The 19013-nt window shown below is 32.1% G+C and overlaps 1 protein-coding gene across 10 annotated transcripts in view; it reads left to right on the plus strand.

Moving 5' to 3' along the window:
- Positions 1–19013, plus strand: part of Unc79 (unc-79 homolog (C. elegans)) — a 250138-nt gene that overhangs the window by 78503 nt on the left and 152622 nt on the right. For all 10 annotated transcript variants that reach the window (XM_013517287.1, XM_013517282.1, XM_013517285.1 and 7 more), the window contains exons 8-11: positions 12187–12251; positions 15362–15450; positions 16086–16126; positions 18015–18043. In XM_013517287.1, the coding sequence (XP_013372741.1) occupies positions 12187–12251; positions 15362–15450; positions 16086–16126; positions 18015–18043 (224 nt within the window). The remainder of the gene's footprint in view (positions 1–12186; positions 12252–15361; positions 15451–16085; positions 16127–18014; positions 18044–19013) is intronic.

The raw sequence follows: 19013 nt of genomic DNA on the forward strand, positions 1-19013 counted from the left end.
ATCTGTCTTTTTTTTTTTTTAGTGGGTATGGTTCATTTTCATTTACTTCTGTATAGCTTGTTTTAACATCCTTTGTTGAAAAAAATTATTCTTTGTCATTTGACTTGTATTGGCCTCTTAGTTGTTTATCTGTAGGCATATTTCTGGACTCTTTCTGTTTCATTAATTTGTGTTTTTATACAGTAATAAATTGTCTTAAATGCTTTTACTTTATAATCTTGATATCAGAGAGTTCAAGTCTTTAACTTTGTTCTTTTTCTTTGATCATCTTGGATACTTTAGGTTCTTCCCTTAAATTTTAGTATCAGATTTCAATTTCTGCCAGAAATGACCTTCCTGAGATTTTGATCTGGATTTTAACTCTATGCTTCCTTTTGGAAACAATAGATATTTTAGCACTATTTCTAGTCCATGATGCAGTATATTTCTCCTTTCCTTAGATATTCTGAATTTTCTCTGTCATATATAGTCCTTTTCAATGTAGAGTTTTTGCATTTGTTTTGTTAGATTAAGTTCTAGATGTTCGATTTTTTTGATGCTATTGTAGATACATATTTTAAAGTTTAATTTCCAATTTATTACTAGCATAAAGAAATCTAATTAATTTTTACAGATTGTTCCCATTATTTTGTTAAATTCAGTGATTAGTTCTAATATAGTGATTATTGATTTAGATTTTTTTTTGTCTTTTTGAGACAGAGTCTCTTTATGCAGTTCAGGCTGGCCTTGAGCTCACTTTGCAGCCCAGGCTAGTCTATAACTTGCAATGATCCTCAGCCCCTTGAGTGCAGGGCCACCAAGCCTGGCTTGATTTTAGATTTTCTGTAGAGACAATTATATCATTTGTGCTACTTTCTTTTCTATCTTTGTACCATTTATTTTCTATCTTTGTTTCACTGTGTAGAACCTTCAGAACAGAATGTCTGATGAATAGAATTGATAAGAACAGACAGTGTTGCTTTGTTTTTAACATTAAGGATGGTATTTGCTGTAAGGTTTTGTAGATGTCCTTTGTATCAGTTTCAGGATGTTTCATTTTATTTCCAGTTGTCTTAGAGATATTATCATGAATAGGTGTTAAATTTGATAACGTGCTTAGGTAAAAACAAAAAAATAGAGAAAACTGATAAAAGTTATGTTTATTATACATTTCATTGCATTCCAGCTTTACTTTTACTTTGTGGAGTTTACTTTCCTTGTTCTTTTTTCTACCTTTGTGGGGGGTGAAAACAGATTTTTGATTTTTGACATTAAAATTTTTCTAATTATTTATTTAAAATTACTAATATCCCTTTAAGCTCTGCATTAGCTGTAGCCTACAAATTTTGGTATGTTATGTTTTTACTAATGTTTACTCCATAGATTAAAATTTTTTCATTGATATGTGTTCCATTGTGTTATTTACAGGAGTGTTGTTAAATTTACAAATATTTGAGTCTAATTTTTTTGTTTTGATTTCTACTGTATTTCCATTGTAATCAGTGAATACTAATTTTCTCATTTAATAATGTTAAGATGTCAATTTATTGTTTCCAGTAGGACATTATCTATTACTATTATAACACTTTTGAATGTAACATGTTACCTTTCTTGGTCTCTGTTTAAGATTTTTCCTTTTTTGGTATTTACTGCTTTTATTGTGATCCTGATTAAGTGTAGTGATCTTTGCATTTATTCTGCTTGAGGTTGTCTAAGTTTCTTGAATCTGTAGTTTCATGTTCCTCATCAGTATTGGAATATTTTTATGTTATTCTATCCAGATATTTATTCTGGGCCTTTCTTTTTTTCTCTCTGTATTTTGGACTTTAAAAAAGCATGCTCAGTATTGTCCCAGAGGTCTCAGATACTCCATTCCTTTTGAAAAAAATTTTTCTATTCTTTAGTTTGGATTTACATTAACTTATCTTCCAGTTCACTGATCCTTTCCTATGCTATGTCCAATATTTAAAAACCTCTGACCACATAATTATAAATATCATACATTATATATTTTTAGTTCTTGAGTTTTATTTTAGTTCTTTTTATAGTTCTCTTTTCTCTGTTGGAATTCCCATCTTAACAATCTGTTCTTTAACACATTTGAAGTACTTATTTTAAAATCCTTTTTCCTTTTTCTAAATGAATCTAAGCCTGTTTCTTTCTTTTGACTCCTTTTTCTCTTTAATTGCATTGCATTTTCTAGCCCTGTGAAAGGACTTGTAAAATTTTTATTATGTGATAGACATTGAGAAGAATACATTGTAGAGACTGTGGACTATTTATTCTTCTAAAAAGTATTGAACTTTGTATTTGCTGCAGGGAATTCTGTTAAGCCTATTTTCATATTTTGTTAAGCCAGATATATTTCAATTTGCCTTTAGTCATATTAAATAATATAGGCATATTATATGCCTATATAAGCACTATTTTTGAAACTCGTGGAATGTGACAAAATCAATACTTAAGAGAGAAATTATAGCATTAAAGGCATGGATTAGAAAGAAAAAAGATCTAACATCAATAATACAAGCTTTTACATTAGAAAACTAAACAAAGAAGAGCACTTTAACCCTAAATTAAGAAGAAAAATATAAAAACTAAAGAAGAACTTAGTGAAATTTAAAGTAGACAAACTAGAGAAAACATTTTCAGCAGTGGAATGTATAGCATATATATGTGTACGTGTCAACTTATGTATATTTAAAAAGTCTTCACACATGAAAGTAAACTGCTTCACTGTGAAAAAATGTACACTTAATGGTTCATTGTTTTCTGGCATTTAAATTATAGAGGAGGAATCTTAGATCAGTATGATTTTGATTTTTATAAGAATTATTTTGATTTTCTTGGTTCTTGGGGATGTGTTTATTCATTTTAATTTTCACCAATATTTCTAAGTATGAATATCTTTTCCTTGACTTTCCTATGTGAAGACACTTTTAATCTGCAAATTTAGGTCCTTTAAAATTTTTTCATAGGTTTTCTTGTTAATGAAGTGTTAAATTAGTGCTTTTGTTCCAGTTATTTGGTGTATTTATCAGGAATACTTCTAATTGTTAGGTCAGATTTTTTTTTAGGTCAGATTTTGTGTGTTCTTTAGTAGTTATAATCACTGTTTTTATATACTTATCTTTTTCTTTGCAATCTAAGCAGCCCAGGTAGGCTTACACTGTAACTTATTAGATTTTCACTCAAAAAATGAGCTCTGTTATTTACTGCTTTCAGTGAGCATTTCTAATTTTGCTATTTTATTTTACTTGCTTAAACTTATTATGTATCATATCCAAATCCAGTTTTAATCCATTTTGTTTACTTCCCATCTGACTGTTAGTTTTTATGACTTTTTATCCCTGTGTTTTTGTTGTTTGTTGTGGTGGCTTTTACATTTTTTTTATCTTTTTTTTTTTTGAGACAAGGTCTTACTATATAGTTCAGCCTAGCCTTGAACTCATGGCTATCTCCTTTCCTCAGCCTCCCGATGGCTGGGATTGCAGGTGTGTGCCACCATGCCTGGCTCTAGTCCTATTTTTATGAAAGCCATGTGGTCTTGCATCATATTGCAGATCTCACATACTTTCCTAAAATGTGTTGATTCATAGATCATTTTCAAACATGTGTTTCTTTTCAGTCTTCAGTGTGATGTTTCTTTTCTTTGTAGTATTTTTAGTTAACCTTTCATTGTTTCCTTTTTAGAATGAATTGTATTGTGGTATGATTTTATACAATAAAATAACCCATGTTAAGCATATAGTTTGAAAACTCTTTGTAGAAGTATGCATTAATATAATCAATACTATAATCAAAATGCAGAATATTTCCATCATTCCACAAAGCTTTCTTGTTTCTAACAGTTCACATTCCCTGTCATAAACTGCTGATCTTCTTTTTGTCATTATAGTTTAGTTATTCTGCTCTAGAATTTCATATGAATGTACTCATCACTAAAATATTTTATTTTTATTTTTGTGTTTCATTTAGTATAATGTTTCCTTGATTTATTGATATTTGTGCATTAGTATTTCATTCCTACCAGTATAGTATTCCATCATAGGGATTCCGTTGTATCAATATCTCATAATTAATTATTCACTTTATGCTGAAGTTTTTGGCTACTATGACTAAAGCTATAAAAGTTTTTTTTTATAGATACACATTTACTTTTCTTGATGGACACTTAGCATCAAAAATCTTGGTAACTGTATATTGAATATTATTAGAATTTTCCAAACAGTTTTTCAAAGGTGATTATTTGACATCTCCTCCAGCAATGTATGAGAGTTCCAGTGGCTTTCCATGCTGTTAACACTTGAGATTGTTCGACTTTTAACGTTAGACCTTCTGATGTTCTTGTAGCAGTGTCACATTGTTGTTTAAATTGTGTTTCTTTGATGAATAATGGTAATGAACATCTTTTGGGGGTGCGTATTGGTTATTTCCATATGCTTGTGTGGTTAAGGTTTCCAGTGAAGCCTTTTTGGGGTGTGCCTGATGTACCCATGGTATCTTTTATGTTTTAAATACGTTACTTTTTTCAGTATATTGTGAATATGGGTTTTCCTTTTTCGGTATTTCAAAAGCGAAGTTTTTAATGTTGATAAAATGTATCAATATTATATTTTTTCTTTTATGTATACTAAGGCTGTAAAAAATTCTCTTATGCTTCCAGAAGTTTTATAGTTTAAATGTTTACATTTAAGCATATAATTCATTTGGAATTAATTTTTATGTATAATATCAAGAAAGAATTGAATCCCCTGTAAAGACATGTATTTGTCCTAGATTAATTTGTTGAAAAACTTACCATTTTCACATTGAATTCATCTTTATTGTTTAAATAATTGACCATCTAATTTTGTGATTATATTTCCAAACTCTGAATTTTGTTCTATTATTGTTATTACCATTAGTTATTTTACAAATATTATACTACTTTAACTATGATAGCTTTATAGTATATTTTTAAATCATGTAATGTAAATCCTTTAGATTTGTTCTTCAAAATTGTTTTGGCTGTTGTAATATCTTTGCATATTCATATAAATTTTACTGCCACTTTGTCATTTCCACAAAATAATCTACTTGTATTTTGATGTGATTTCATTGAACAGATTATAATTTGGGAAGAAATTACATTGTAATAATATTTAGCCTTTTCATTTGCAAACATGGCATATCTATTCTCTCATGTAGGCCTTCTTTAATTTCTCTCAGGTATGTTTGGTTCTCCATGTACAGATCTTACAGATATTTTATTAAAGTTATTCCTAAATGTTAAATGGTTTGGGATGCTGTTGTAAGTAATGTTAAAAAATTTAATATTCTCCTTGTTTACTGCTATAATAGAGAAATGCAATTGATTTTTAGTATGGATTGTATATTCTCCACCTCTAATAAATTTATTAGTTTATGTAGGGTTCTTAGGATTTTTTGTGTAAATGACTGTGCTTTCTACAAAATGAAAATACCTTTAAAGTTTTATCCTGCCTTTCTATTTTGTAGCCCTATCTGCCACTTTCCTTCTCTCCCTTCTTTTCTCTACCCCTTCATCCCTCCATCTTGCTTTCTTTTCTCTCTTTCCTTTTCTCATAACACCACATCATATCTCCATTCAGTGTTCTATAGAAGTTCTGAGCACCGACAGGCTGTTTTCCCATAATTTGTGGGGTATTCAGGCTTTTACCATTAAACATGGTCTTAACTATATACATTTTTCATAGATGCTTTTAAAAAATCAGATTGAGAAGGTTTCCTTCTAGTCTTAGCTTGCTGAGAATTGTAATAATAAATAAATGTCAATTTGGCAAATATATTTTCTCTTTCTACTGAGATGATTATATGACTTCCTCTCTTTATGTCTACGGCCATACCACCCTGAATGCGCCCAATCTCATCTGATCTCAGAAGCTAAGCAGGGTCGGGCTTGGTTAGTACTTGGATGACTTCCTCCCTTTATTGTTAATAGAGTAAATTACACTGATTTGCTTTACACTGTTAAACCAGCCTTGCATTCCTAGGGTAAACTCTGTGTTGTCGTACTGTATTAAACTGCCATATTTAATTTGCTAGGTTTGTTAAATGTTCTTGCTCATTCCTTTATGAAACATATTTATATAACTGCAATATTTTATATAGCCTGGTTTACAAGTAATGATAACTTCATAAAGTGAGTTGAAAAATGTCTCTTCTGTTTCTTGAGTTTATGCAAAGTTTATTCCTTAAAGGTTAGTAGAATTTATCAGTGAAGTCATCTAGACTTACGGTTTTCATTGTGGGAGATGTTTTTGTTGTGAATTCAACTTCTTTAGTAGTTAAGGTTTTATATTTTTATTGAGCCATATTTTTAGTATGTCTTTTGAAGAACACAAGCATTTCATACAATCTCATGTTTTTAGAATCCTATCTTTTATTAATATTCTTCATGAGCCTGGCTACGGGGCTTATCAATTTTATTTAATTTTCCAGAGAATCAGGTTTTTTATTTATTGATTTTCTTTACTGGTTTTCTGTCTTTAATTTGAACAATTTCTATCTTTTTTATTTACTTCCTTCCATTGACATTGCACTTCACTTATTCTTTATTCTGTATTGTTAATAGAAAACATAAATGATTTTGTAGGTATTTTAGATTTTCTAATGTAAGAATTTAAAGCTATAAATTTCCATGAAACCATTGTTTTAGTGGCATCCTCCAAATTTTCTATGTCTATTATATTTTCAAATAGAATATTTTCTATCATTCTTTGTGATTTTTCTCTTGATTTATGAATTGATTAGAAGTGTTTTTTAAATGTACAAATATTTGGTGAAATTGCTTTCTAGTTTAATTCCATTCTTACCAGAGCACATACTGTGTGATGTAGCTCCATCTAAATTTTTCAGGCTTATGAGCCAGAATATTGTCTATTTTAGTATATGTTATGTGAGTATTTGAAAACAATTTGTTTTACGCAGTGGTTGTGAAGTGAGGTTTTTTTTTTAATCAATTAAGCTGATTGAGAGTATTATTCAGATCTTAATGATATTACTGATTTTTTATCAATTGCTTCTTATGCTATCAATTACTTGTTTCATACATTACTGAAAGAGGATGTTGAAATTTACAACAATCATTTTGAACTTTTTTCTTCAGTTCTATTAGTTTAGTTGATGCACACATACTTATGATTGTTATGCCTTTTTAATCAATTGGCCTTTTTATCTTTGTGAAGTATTTTTCTTTTTTCTGCTAGTCTTTGTCCTGGAGCTTACTTGTCTTGTGTTTATAAAAAGTTTAGCTTTCTTTTTTCTCTTTTTCTTTTCTTTTAATGCAACAAAAGTGGATACTAATAAAGAAAATATTAAAAAGCACTCTTCTATGAAAATATAAAACAAAATGTCATAACAAAATAGAGAATAACAATGGTTACTGTGCTGTGTATCATGATCTCAAAAGAAGGGCCAAAATGTTATGCACAGTACTAGTGACAGACAAAAATACAGTCTCTCTAACAAAGAAGAAACAAAGAAATAAATGGACAAAACTTTCTTTTCAGTGAATAAAAAGAAACGAGTAGCATGACATACCTTTTTCTGTTTACTTATCACTTATCTGTTTCTTTATATTTCAAGTGCTTGTCACAGGTGGCATATAACTAAGTCATGCTTTTTGATCAACTTAAAATTTATTTGATAATATTTGTCTTTTAGACTATTTACATGTAATATACTTATTGTTTAGACTATTTGCATTTAATATAACTATTGATATGGTTGAGTTTCAGTCTTTTACTTTGTACTTGTTTTATAGTTGTCATACCTAATCTTTATTTCTTTTTTATATTTTGACTTCTTTTAGATTGTTAGTATCCAGTTTTACCTGTGGTATTGGGTTGTTAGCTTTTCCTTTTTAAAAAATTGCTCTAAGTCTAGGGGCTGGGGATTTAGCTCAGCGGCAAAAGCGCCTGCCTGGCAAGCGCAAGGTCGTGAGTTCGGTTCCCGGTACCGGAGAAAAACCAAAAAAAAAAAAAAAAAAAATTGCTCTAAGTCTTATAAAATATACCTTTAACTTCATAGTCTACCTTCAAATAATATTGTACCAATTTATACACTAATATAACAATTCTATGTATTTTCATTTGCCTCCATCATTCTTTTTATTTATTTTTGAAACAGGGCTTTACTATGTAGTTTAGGGTTTGTTTGAACTCACTATATAGTCAAGGCTAGCCCTGAATTTGTAGCAGTCCTCCTGCCTCAGCCTCCTGAGTGCTGAGATTTTAGGCATGTTCCACCAGGCCTGACCTTTTTATTCTTATAATCAGATATTACATACAAAAATAATTAGCCTCATACTACATTGCTATTATTTTTCTTTTAAATAGTCATCTAACAACATGTTAATATGGGTGAAAACATCTTTTGTAGTTATTTACTGTATTTGACATGTCTAGTATTCTTTATGCCTTTGTGTTGGCCCAAGCTTCTATCTGGTATCACTTACTATCAGCTTGAAGCACTTCCTTTACAATTTCTTGTAGTGGAGCCAAGCTGGCAATTAATCCTGTTATCTAGCGTTAATCTTCAAATAACTTTTATTTAATATTCATTTATGAAGGATACTTTCACTGGGTGTAGAATTCTAGGTTGACGGTTTTTTTCTTTCAGCCTGTTAAAGATGTCGTTCCATTGTCTTCTGGCTTGCATTGTTTCTGACAAGAAGTCAACGATCATTCTTATCTTTGTTCCCCTGTAAGTAATGTGTCTTTTTTGTTGTGTTTTGTTTTGTTTCTTGGCTGCTTTTAGATTTTCTCCTTACCATTGCTTTTCATCAATTTGATTCTAATGATTTTTGGTGTGATTTTCTTTGCTTTTATCTTCTTTATGAGTCATGGAGCTTTTTGGATCTGTGGGTTGGCAGTTTGAATCAATGTAAATAAACTGGGCCAGTGTTTCTTCAAATATATTCCCCTGTGATCCTTTTGTGTTTTTAATCATATATATATTTTATACTTCCCCAAATTTCCCACAACTCATTGAAGCACTGTTTTTCTTCCAGTACTTTGCTTTGAGTTGTTCTTGTTATGTCTCCTAATTGCCTGATCATTTCTTTTGCATTATCTAGTAGCTGTTAAGCCTATGCAGTGAATTTTTCATTTCAGATGTTGCATTTTACTTTTAGAAATTTCATTTGTTTCTTTTAGTATACCTTTCATCTTTGTGCTCATTATGTTCATAGTTATGTTTTCCTTTGAATATGTTTATAATAGGTATTTATAGTTATTATTTGTTAACTGCTTCATTTCTGTAATTTCTGGGTATGTTTTGTTTGGTCAACTTTTTTTCCTGTTTCTGAGTAGCATTTCTTATCTTTCAAATATCATGTGATTTTTTTGACTGGATGCTAGATTTCCTGAATATTAAATTGTTGAACACCTGGATTTTTTTTCCTATTAAAATACACTGGTATTTGTTTTACTTGTTGGTTTTCCATTAAAGTGCATTGGAGTTTCTAGTTGATCAGCTTGACCTTTCTAAGGCTTGTTCTTAATCTTTGTCAAGATAAGTCTAGGTTGCCTTCCTCTGTTAATTTAGTACTGTTTCTAAGGTATAACACTCCTTTAGTCTCTATTGTATGCCTCACATGTTAAATGAGTTTCTGACACTCTGGCTGTTTGGGACTTGAATATCTGCTAGCCACATATACCCACTAGGATTGTTTAGCTTATAGGTCCCCCATAGTTGTTCTCTATCCTCATGGAGCTTTATCTTACACATGTGTAGCATATTGTAAAGCCAAAGACTCAAAATTAATCCAACTCCTACTTTCTTGGTACTCTGCCTAGCAAATTCTAACTGTCTTGCATCTTTTATCTCAACTTTTCTCAACTCAGCAAAACTACCCTACTTTGCTTTTCTTTCCCCTTCTTGGATCAACTCTGAAATTGCTTTTTTCAGAAAAAACCGGGGCGATTGTGGGGCTGACTACATTATTTCTCTTTTGTCTAGGAACTTACAGTATCTGTAGTTGAATTTCTCAAAATGGTTGCTTCGTATATTTTTTTCAGTTTTCTAGTTATTTATGGTAGGAAGTTTTCTAGTTATTATCACAGTCTGATACCAATTGTGCCATCAAATTTGGAAGAGGAGTTAGTGTCTGTCCTGTTTTTGTTCTATCTTTTGTTATTAGGTTTGAATGGAGTTCTGTCATGACTATATTCACCACACAATAAGATACATAGATTTTCTTTACATCAGAGCCAATTTTAGTACTTTTCCCAATTACAAATTTTATTATAACCTCAGAGATTTTTATTCAGTAAAAAGTGAAAGATTTATGCAACCTGAAGAAAAAACAGAGCATATGTGAGGTTTTCATTCAGTACATCTAACATCACTCTACACATCATATTTCAAAAACCTTGACAAGTGATTTTTGACACACAACAGAAGTTAAGAATCACTGTGCTAGTAAGCTTAAATCTAGTACGGTTTTGGTAATGTGAGTGGAGCATCCTACAACCTGTTTGTAACTCAGTGATATATGGTAGTAAGGGAACAAAAAGTGAAAGGAATTAGACCTCCTGTGTAGCCCCACTAGTCACACAAAAAAGCATTTATTTTTGTCAGAAAAGTCTTTAGAACCCTGATCTAGTCTTATGGCACTGATTTGTTTGTATCTGTGCCAGAACAGTTGTTATACAGTTTGAATATTTCTTATTCAAGTAATATTTTTGGCCTTCCATAGAAGGCCAAAATTTCATAGAAATCATCAGGAATTAGATTTTCTCTTTTTCTAGTTAAACAGCCCAGTCTATTGCTCTTGGTCTGTAAGTATCAAGAACTTACTATTTATTAATCAGTCTGCAAAATTTCTCATAATATAATGATTCAGAAATGATTAACCAATTTCATCCTTTGTGCCAACTCTGTTTTGATTAATGGTGGCTGCTTGAAGCTTTCCTTAGACCATTTGTGAACTCAGCAGGAAGAAATGCTATAATGGATTAGTTTTGTCTGTCATGAGTTTAGGATTGGAGGAATGTGGCACATATTCCATGTATTTGCAATTCATGTACAAGTTAAAGGCAGTTTTTTTTCTTTAAATTTCTCTTCTTGCACAAGAAAACTGTTGTCCCTCTTTATAGTCATCTTGACTTTAAAATATATGGAAAACAAACTTGAGAGCTGTGAAATATGTATACTTAAATTACTTCTTTATTCATCCATTCATTTACTTTTCCTTTTTTTCTTCTAAAATATAATCAATATTATTAGACTACTGGTCTCTGATCTGTGCTTGTTTTCTTTTTATATAAATTGATTTGTTCTAGAAAGTTGGAATATGATAGTTTAGAAAGATGCACTAAAGTTTAAAGTATATAAACAATTACCTTTTTTAAAATGATGGAGTTTGTTAGTTAAGTACATTGCATAACATAATAGCCTAAAGGATATTAATTGCCAGTTGTGATTTTCATTCTGGTTTATTCCAGGTCACTTGGTTCTTTTCCTTATTGTACTGTCTGTGTACTGAGTTAAGGTGTTGGATAATAGTTATCAGCAAACCAACAGAGGTTTAGTATGTGGGTTACATGTGTGATAAAGATAAATTTCATTTAGGCAAGAAACTCATCTTTCTAGTTTTAATATTTGACAGGTGGAGTGGAAATGGAATGTTGGAGAATGCCTTTCCACTCATCTAGTTATTATAAATTTGCAATGCTTCCTGATACCAAAAATTTATGATGTTTAGCATAAGACACTACAGTGAAAAGAGCAGAATACAAGGAACTAAGAGATATATGTTCTAGTCCCAACTTGTATTTGCTAAATCTGTGTCCATATCAAGCTTCTTAACCTTTTGAATTTTAACTTTGTATGCAATGAGATTAATACTCTACTGTATCTACCCCACAGTGTTGTTGGGGAGTCAAGTAAAAATATAGTTATGAAAACCTTTCATAACTTATTAGTGTCATAACATTGTGAGGTAATATGGTACTACATATGCCATCTTATATTGGCTTTCTTTCCCTGGGAAAAGGCTGAAGTTATGATATCTTTGCTGATTTAAAAACTTTTTATAGGTTATAAAGACATTTCTGTTAGGGAATCAATAATGATGATTCTATTTAGGCAAAAAGAAGATAGTGAAATATCTACTGTGTTTTCACCAGGGTATGAATAATTTCAATGAGAAGTATTCATTAGCTCTATTTTGCTTTACAGCTTGGAATCCCATCCACTGCCAACACATTGAATGCCACAATGCAATTAACAAACCAGCTGTGAAGGTACTGTTTTATAAGACCTACGGGCATGTTGGTATTTTAGTGATCATATTATTAGCAGAAAATTACTGATTAAAATGTAGTAGATTGCATGCTTCTGTAGAAAGCAGAGGTTTTTGATCTTAGTAATCTTAAACACTTCTGTGTTCAGTTTGACAGTTTTTACAGAGCAATAAATGGTGGTGCCTACAGTTTTCAGCTTATGAGTTCATAGCCAAGTGATGTGTAGTAGTGAGGTAATTGTCAAAAGGATCTCGATGGAACACTCACATAGTCCTTAATTGGCTTCTATCTGACCTAGCAAACCCAAGGAAATGTATTTTCCCCATTTTTATATGTATTTTTCAAATTCGTACTCCAAGTATGTGACAATACACACTCAAGAAATGTAGAACAGAAACAGAAAGTCAAATCTTAGCTCAGATCAAACATGTGACTTAGTTGAAGGAAATGAGAAGTGTTTGGACAACATACACACAGAAGTTTACACAGAAGGGAAGGAAACAGTACCTTTGAGAGGTCAAGTCACTCTCCTAAGGTCACAAGGCAGTATCAGCACTGAAAACAGAATGAGGTAATTTGACTCTAGCCTCATTCTTTTTTTCCATATCATATTCTTTCAATCCTGTTAAAACTATGAATCTCAGAAGTTGAATAGTAAGAAATACTTACACCTTTAAATAAAATTGCTTACGATATATTTGTTGGTTTGGATGAACAGATTAGTGTCTGGATTTGCAAGAGTTAAATTTTGTATTATGAGGAGTGAGTGTTTGAGCTTAGTTATTTTTAAGAATTTGGTGCCATGAGAATTTGCTTACCCTGTTCTAAAGCTACATAGACTGTCCAGATGGCCAAATAATAGAAAATTAATAACATCGTGGTACAGAAACAAAGGACAGGTAAAATGAGATGCTATAAATATAAAAGAAACAAAAAATGTGTTTCATAAATCAAAGTAGCAATAGGGTGCCAATAATAACATTGTCATCTAGATATATACTAACAACCATTGGCATTCTTGTATCTCTGCCTTTGATGAATGCAAACTGAATGAATGTTCAGAAAAAGCAGGTGAAGATAACCTGCCAATGAAAGCGTGGGCCTCTCCCATTCTACTATGTGCACCCCTCTCTAGATTTTCAGAGACATTTGGGATTCAAAGAGACTTTGGTGTGAGGATATTTTGAGCTGAATGTATATAGGACTAGATATTACCCATGGAGTTCAGTTTGATTCTTAGTGATGAGACTTCAATGGCTCTCTCTTATTTTTGTTTCTTAGCCTTCCTTTCTTCTTCCTGCCTATTACAGGTTTCTCCAGTAATTTTTTCCTTGATTTTATGTCAGATTGCATTCTCATAAGTCCTGGGTAGTAGTAATGATTTTGGCCTTCCAATCGTAGAAATCATCAGGAATTAGGTTTTCTCTTTTTCTAGTTAAACAGCCCCATCTATTGCTCTGGGTTGGTCTTACTTTTCTCTTGAAAGTACTCTAGCCCAAACCATCCTAGTTTCTGTCATTAAAAAAAAAATTTATACTATATTCATATAATATAAAATTAACTATTTTAAACTGAACAATTTAGTGGAATTTAGTACATTCACAATGTTTGGAAGTATCATATTTGTTTAATTCCAAACATTTTTCATTACCCCCAAAATCTTACTTAATCGTCACCCATTTTCTTGAAGCTCACAGACAAGTTTGGCCTGATGCCTGTTTTTGTGAATAAAGTTTTATTGGACCACAGCTATGCTCAGTTGCTTTTAAAATGTCTGTGGTTCCGCTCGTGCTATATCGGCAAAGTTGAGCAGTTGTGATAGAGACTGCATGGCCACAAAACCTCAAATATTTACTCTTTGGTCATTTTTAGAAAAAAAGTGCCAGTCTTTGGTATAACATACCAAAAAGTAACTATTCATGGCGTCTAAGGAAATATGAAACTTATACATGGGTTATTTTCACCCTGGGCTTTTTTTTTTTTTTTTTTTTTTTTGGTTTTTCTCCGGTACCGGAAACCCAACTCACGACCTTGCGCTTCCCAGGCAGGCGCTTTTGCCGCTGAGCTAAATCCCCAGCCCTCACCCTGGGCTTTTAACATCAGGGAATGTACAACTTACAAATTTTGATGACTTAATTACTTAAATTTATCAATTCTGTTATTTCTCCAAGCACTGAAATTTCTTAAGATTTTAACTTTGTATTACAGGCTGTTTGGGTTGCAAATTTGGGTCGTTTTCCCCCTTCAAATCAATGAAAGCAACTACAGATAGAATGAAGTTCCATAAGTTTTTAAATTTGGCATATTTACTGTACAATCAACTTAACACAGCTTGATTATTGTTTGAAAAGGAGGGACTTCGATAAATTATAGAAATTTAAACAGATACAAAACACAAAATGCAGTTAGTTACCCAAATGTTTTGTTTTATTGGATGTAAAACATCCAGATACTTGAAAGATTCTGATAGTTGACTATGAAGTGAACTTTTTATTTCCATGCTTAGGATAGCAAAACCCCAGCCATAAATAACAAAGCCTCAGGGGCAAACAAATTGTAAGTCATGTGTAGGAAAAAAAATGAGATGAAAATGAAACATTGGATGATTGATAAAAAGCTAGGATTCCAGAGCAAGAAAAGCAAACTACTCAATGTTAAATTTAATGCTAACTTTTCTGAATGAGATGTGTCTTAAGAAGCTAAATTCTCTACTGCTAGCATGTTGGTATCATTTATTATTTTGAAATCTTAATAATATGCCTTCATTTTCCCAAAGAGAGATCACTGTGTTCACCACCCACATAGGCAATTTGAGTAACGATTGAAAAAGATCATTTTTTGTCTTTGTTGAATGAGAGTGGATTTCCTGACACTTGAGTTGCAAATAATGGGAGAAATGAAAAACCACCTAAACTTCATTATTATACCCTCAGTGCAGACTCATCTGCCAGTGTAGTCCAAGTAGTTACAGATCAAATGGGCTTTATTAAAAATATTTATTCCACTTTGCTTGAGAAAATCTGTCATCATTGAAGCACTTGTCCTCATGACACACGGAATGTAGTACACAGGAACAGCGGTGTTCATTCTGTCTTTTCATTTGGTTTCAGATGTGTATAGACCCTTCCTTGTCAGTAGCTTTGGGTGACAAACCACCCCCACTGTATCTCTGTGAAGAATGCAGTGAGAGGATTGCAGGGTAAGTATGAGTCCTTTAAGAGAAAGAAATAGAGCAACAATGAGAAAATAAGGAAAATCACTTGGATTTTCATTGGTTACATTATCCAACTTGCCCATTAGCCTTGCTGTGTTTTTTAAAAGGTTATTTTATCTGATATTTAACATATAGCAAGCTGTCATTTGAAGGAATTCAGCTTTGAAAGTTGCAATGTTTCTTTCCATGTAACATGAGAAAGCAATTCTGCTTAACAAAGCAACTCCAGTGTTGAAGTAACCCTATGACAAAGGCCACAGAGAAAGATAGGTGTATTAAAAAACATCTGTGGTTTCCAAACATGACATATAATTCAAGTGGGTTCTCTTTGCTTGTCAGTTTCACAGTTGCATTCAGCTTTGTGCAGATCATGGAGTATTTTGGTTGGCATAATTAGCATCTGGAAAGTATCATTTAAAGATAACAATATGATGGGATATCTTTAATTTATAATTTAGCTGGAATGCATTAGACATTTTAAAAGTTTATTATGATAGTGCTCTTAATTATATTTCCTTTCTATTAAAAGCCTTTCACTGATAGTGTGTAGCTTATAAACATTCATGTGGAAGGGGAACATTTCAGTGAAGCTCAAAAATGAATTTTATTTTTCTTTACAGGGACCACAGTGAGTGGTTGATTGATGTTCTTCTGCCACAAGGTATAGTTTACTTCAGAAAGGATGAATAATGAGTAATCATGACTAATGACATGGTTGATTTATCTCTTCTTGTGCTATTTTATTTTGCAGAGATAGTAACCAAAGCATAATATTCCCTGAATATTCATTGACCTGAAGCATTAATGTCAATATCTTGCCTATAATATAACCAAACACTTAATAATGAGGGAAGAGGTATCAACTCTAGCAAAATTAAGGTTATATGTTGCAGTTAGGATTTTGTATAACCAATGCCTTGCTGAATTATGTCTAAAGGGGCTTTCTATTTGTATAATAGACATTTCCAATGATATGTCAGGCTGTGCCAGGTCAGAAGGGGAATATGGGGCACCAACTGAAAGAGAATTGAATAATGGACCTTTTTCCTGCCACTGTTATTAACTCTCCATTCGGGGGGAAATCCTTTAGTTGCTCTGAAACTAAGTCTCCCCATCAGTAAAATGGAGATAAAGTATATCTAGCCCATTTCAATGGAAAGACTAGATTTGCAATACTTCTTGAAGCTGTGTCTTGAAAGTTAGCGGGTCCCAGACAGAGCATTCCTTGGGAAAAGCTGATGTTCTGTCTACCTTGTTGGCAGCTGAAATGACAAAGAAAAGTACTTAAAAAGCACGCCCATGCCTGTAATCTCAGCACTCCCTACAGGCTGAGGCAGGAAGATGCAAATTCTAAAGTTCAAGCCTAACCTGGGCAATTTAGTGAGACGCTGTCTCAAAATAACATATAAGCTAAAAAGGCCTGGGGATGTAGCTTAGTACAAAGGCTCTGGATTCAATCCCTAGTACTGAAAAAAAGAAAAGGAGAGGAAAAGGTTATGGAAATACCTGGGTCCATATTGAGTACAGATCAGGGACATAGGAAAAACTTGAATCATTTATGGCCCATTACTTATGCAAAATCAGTTTTAAAGACTGAGTTATAAATTTCACTGATTTGGCCTCCACTGACTCATAATTCCAGACAGGATTTGGGAGCATTTACCTTTAATCCTTCAAATAAATTGTTATATAGACCATCCCGTAAGTAAGATAGTCATTTTTTGAGCCTGAGTTTGAGGAAAGTGTTAATAGATTCTTTGAAAAATTATTTTCAAGTACTCTGTAGCATCAGTTTCCATGGAAATAATTGCTATGCTCACTAAAAAGAATTCTTATGCATTTATTAAAGCCAATTTTGTTAGTAGACAGTAGTTTGATGGTCTTGCTGCATCTGGTTAGACCATGGGTTTGAGAATTGCTTTCTTGTTAGTGACTTTTAGCTGATTTTACAAGATTGATATAAGTTGATAGTTCAAATATAAGGAGAGCAAATTAGTAGGAATTTTTCTCTATGGTTTGATATACAACACCCCACAGCGATGTTCTAAATATATCACATCAAAGCAGTATCACAGCATTATGGAAAGAGCAGAAAACAGGAAATTCAGAGACTTTAGCTCTACATGTGTCTCTGCCATTAATAGCCTACTGAGTGATCCTGAAGAACTCAGTCAACCACAGTGGCCCTTCATTTTGTCCTCTGTAAAATTAAAAGGTAGCATTAAGATTGTTTAGCTTTACCATGATGTGATTTCCAAGTCATATTGAGAAGGTTGAATTAGTTGTGAGATGAGGTGACATACTGGCAACATAAAAATGTTTTCAGTCTCATTAAATAAAAGCTTCAAAATTGTTATGAGAAAGAGTATTTTATGTTTTTGAGGAAAATAGAGGCCAATAAAAATAGATGACAAATTATGAGACAAATCAAAAGCTGTTTTTGCCAAATCTGTAGGTTGTCTTACTATTGTTTTTATTTTTCTTCATGACTACCCTTATTTAAAATGAGCTCTTTGTATGTTGATATTTTGTGTACTTTCCCCTTACAGCTGAAATATCTGCTATATGTCAAAAAAAGGTGAGAGCAAACCATCTGTGGTGGGGCATGATTTGCTGTGTTTGTATGTAAGTTCATTCATTGACATCTGCCTCATTCCTGCACCATGGTTTTCCAGTACGTACATGTCACTGTGTTTGTTAAGAGAAAGGAAGTGATTTAACATGCAAAATTGTGATGTCCAAATGGTCTCTATTTTTATTTCCATTTCTGCTTTTGCTCACTTGTCTTGTGCACATCGTTTTTATTATGTAATCTGAAATAAAAATGTGTAGTTCTTGGATAGGAGTCTGATTAGAAAAAGGATTGAATGATATTGCAATGCATGGAACTTAACTTTTAGTAAAAGATTATTTATATGCTAAAAGTGTTTATTGCTTTAAAATGCAGTATAATTTAATATATATGTGGGGAAACATGCCATGATTGAATATATATGGAAAATTTTTCATTTATTTAGTTGAATAATGTACCTAGCTAAAGATTTTTCCTTTAAAATTTCCACTGACTGCTTTCCACAAAGTTTCTCTAAGTCACTTCCACATTTTCCCTCTCTTTTTTTTTTTTTTTTTTTTTGGTAGTTGGAAAGTATGAGAAGGTAGTACAGTCACACAAACAGCTTTGACTCATTGAGATCTTTGGGTTCTGGCCAACTCCACTCCCTTTTATCTATGTGGACCTTGTACAAATCACTTAAATGTTTTGGGATATGGATATGAGTAGTTACTCTTGGGGGTCTATCTCAGTTATTTATTGCTGCATAACATACCACCCTAGAAGGTAGCAGCTAATAACAACCAATTGACCATAATTCTGTGGATTGGAAATTTGCTCTGTGCTCAGCAAAGCAGTTCTTTTAATAAATTCTTCTAAACTCACTGATATACTTGCATTAAGTGGTAGGTGAGGTGGTGGTTCCAAAGGTCTTACTCTTATTCATTATATTTGGGGCCTTAGCTGGTTTGGCTATAGTGGTTGGGATGACTGAGGT

The sequence above is a fragment of the Chinchilla lanigera genome, unplaced genomic scaffold (assembly GCF_000276665.1).
Source record: "Chinchilla lanigera isolate Chin_1 unplaced genomic scaffold, ChiLan1.0 scaffold00037, whole genome shotgun sequence".
Lineage (NCBI taxonomy): Eukaryota > Metazoa > Chordata > Mammalia > Rodentia > Chinchillidae > Chinchilla > Chinchilla lanigera.